The sequence below is a fragment of the Charadrius vociferus genome, unplaced genomic scaffold (genome assembly GCF_000708025.1).
Source record: "Charadrius vociferus isolate BGI_N301 unplaced genomic scaffold, ASM70802v2 scaffold172, whole genome shotgun sequence".
Classification (NCBI taxonomy): domain Eukaryota; kingdom Metazoa; phylum Chordata; class Aves; order Charadriiformes; family Charadriidae; genus Charadrius; species Charadrius vociferus.
This window is the reverse complement of record NW_009647217.1, coordinates 803,553-805,953: the sequence shown is the minus strand read 5'-3', so window position 1 is coordinate 805,953 and position 2,401 is coordinate 803,553. Positions and strand designations below refer to the sequence as shown.

General features: G+C 63.2%; 1 protein-coding gene across 1 annotated transcript in view; it reads left to right on the top strand.

Moving 5' to 3' along the window:
• The window catches only part of LOC104296106 (5-hydroxytryptamine receptor 3A-like), a 5,185-nt gene that overhangs the window by 1,429 nt on the left and 1,355 nt on the right, over positions 1-2,401 (top strand). Inside the window, exons 3-6 of the mRNA XM_009895938.1 lie at positions 681-839; positions 1,001-1,045; positions 1,397-1,506; positions 2,089-2,283. Of these exons, the coding sequence (XP_009894240.1) occupies positions 681-839; positions 1,001-1,045; positions 1,397-1,506; positions 2,089-2,283 (509 nt within the window). The remainder of the gene's footprint in view (positions 1-680; positions 840-1,000; positions 1,046-1,396; positions 1,507-2,088; positions 2,284-2,401) is intronic.

Below are 2,401 nucleotides of genomic sequence, written 5' to 3'. Positions count from 1 at the left end.
TTTTTTTTTTTTTTTTTTAGCTTAAAAGACAGATTAAAGTTCCCTTCCCGGCAGCTTTTCCCAAGATCCCGCAGATCTATTCCAATTAGTGCCTTTCATTAGGCGGGAATTGGACTCCGGGGCTGGGCGTGCTGCAGAGCAAAGCCACGAGCTCGGCGCGGCCGCAGCATCGCTGGCTGCCTTGCGGCGAGGACTCGGGTGCCGAGAGAAACGTGCTCTGCAATTAACGCTGCAGCACCAGCCGAGGGATTGTTTCCACAGGAAGCAAACGCCAAGACACCAGATACCCTGTAAATGAACTTAGCATCCTGGTTCATCTCTAACTGTCACCGCCTCCACCTGCACAGCAAAGACCAAATGTCCCTGGAAGGAGCGAGCGGTGGGAAATTTATCTGGGGGCAGCGAGTCCCTTGTGGTCCCCACTGCCACTGTCCTGGCATCCCAGGCAGCCGTTGGGGGAAGGTCACGGCCCCATCCACCTGCACAGCAGAAGACATTAATGAAACATTAGGTGATGGTTCTGGCAGGCTCTCGTTTAACTTTGATGGGAAGCCTCAACCGCTCAGCGAGGGATGGCAGCCAGCAGCATCCTGCAGTTTATGCGCCCCCCAGATGACTGCAGCCGTGGCGAGCAGCCCTCCGTCCATCCATCCATCCATCCTCTCTCCCTCTGCCGGCAGGTATCCGGCGGGGGGGCCGGCGGCCCGGCTGCGCCCCCCCTCCCCCGCCTGTCCCACTGCCTGCTGGCCCACTACCAGAAGGGCACGCGGCCCGTGCGGGACTGGCGAACGACCACCAACGTGGCGATCGACCTCATGGTCTATGCCATCCTCAGTGTGGTGAGTCCTCCGCTCCCGCCCTGCAGGGGGTGGGGGCAGCTTCTGCATGTCCACAGCAAGGGGAGCAGTACCCGCTGTGCAGCGGCCTCCGGGCACGCTCTGCCCACCTGCCAGAGCACCAATACCCCCTCTGCTGACACCATGTCCTCTTCTTCCCGCAGGACGAGAAGAACCAGGTGCTGACCACCTATGTCTGGTACAGGCAGGTGAGCAGATGAGACCGTGCGCCCTCGCCACTGCCTCGCCGGGGCCGGGCACCCATGCGAACACAGGTTTTCCCCGCGGGTGAGGCGTGTAGCCCTGCAGGAGAGCAGCAAGGTCAGGTCCATCCCAGGGGACGACAATTCCTCTGTAGGGCATGAAAGACAAGTACAGCTTTCCCACTGCGTGCATCACACCGTTGGGCGGTGCAGTAGCTGGAGGACGAGCCTTTCCTCCCTCCCATGGGTGGCCATTGGCAGGGTTGGTTCCCATGGCAGGGTGCTAGCATGGGGTTTTGGGTGCTAGAGGGATGGAAGGGACCTTGCTGTCCGAGCCGCCTCTCCCTTGTCCCCCAGCACTGGACGGACGAGTTCCTCAGGTGGGACCCGGAGCGGTTCGACAACCTCACACAGATCTCCCTCCCCGTGGAGAGCATCTGGGTGCCCGACATCCTCATCAACGAGTTGTGAGTGAGCCGAACCCCTCGGACCCCCCTCGCCCACCGTGGGCACGCGCCGCCCCGCGCTTTGTATTCCCGGCACAGAGCTGGCAGCCTCCCCGCATCGGGCGAGCTGCAGATGGGGACCGGCTCGGCAGTTGGGCCATTTCCAATGCTGGCTAACCGCAACCATCGGTAATTACCCACGCCGTGCCGGGGGTGGGATCCAGATATCTGGAGAAAGGCTTTGTGAAGGCAGCACAATGCGAGGGCAGCTGCAGAGCTGCCGGCCCTTCCCGCGAAGCCAGCCAGCATCCTTCCCGCTCCGTAGGGATTTAAGGTGTTCCTGCAGGCTCCAGAGAGCCTCGGGGCAAGGACACAAACCCCCTGGGGCTGGGAGCGGGCAGCAGCTCGGGCAGTGCAGAGGTGATGCCAGGCCAGCATGGCTGCATGGGCACCGCCAAAAAAGCAGCGCGGGGCCGGGGGGCGGGGGGGAGAACCCCTGTCACCAGGGCAGTTCCCCTCCCAAATGCCGCTCAGCAGGAGGAACCCCCACCAAAGGTGCAGGTGCTCCCCAGCCCGTGTCTCTCTGTCCCTTGTACCCCCCAGCGTGGACGTCGGAAAGTCCCCCCACGTCCCTTACGTCTACGTTAGCCACCACGGGGAGGTGCAGAACCTCAAACCCATCCAGGTGATGACCGCCTGCAGCCTGGACATCTACAACTTCCCCTTCGACGTGCAGAACTGCTCGCTCACCTTCACCAGCTGGCTGCACCACAGTGAGTGCGCGGTCGCCCGCGGCCGGGGGGCTCGGGGGGAGCGGGCAGGGCCTCCGCCGGGCTGGAGCTCCGTGCAGAAAGCGACTCGTCCCTCTAGATGGCCCCAGCGGACCGGCGATGCGTGCGGGGCGGGCAGGCGCCCA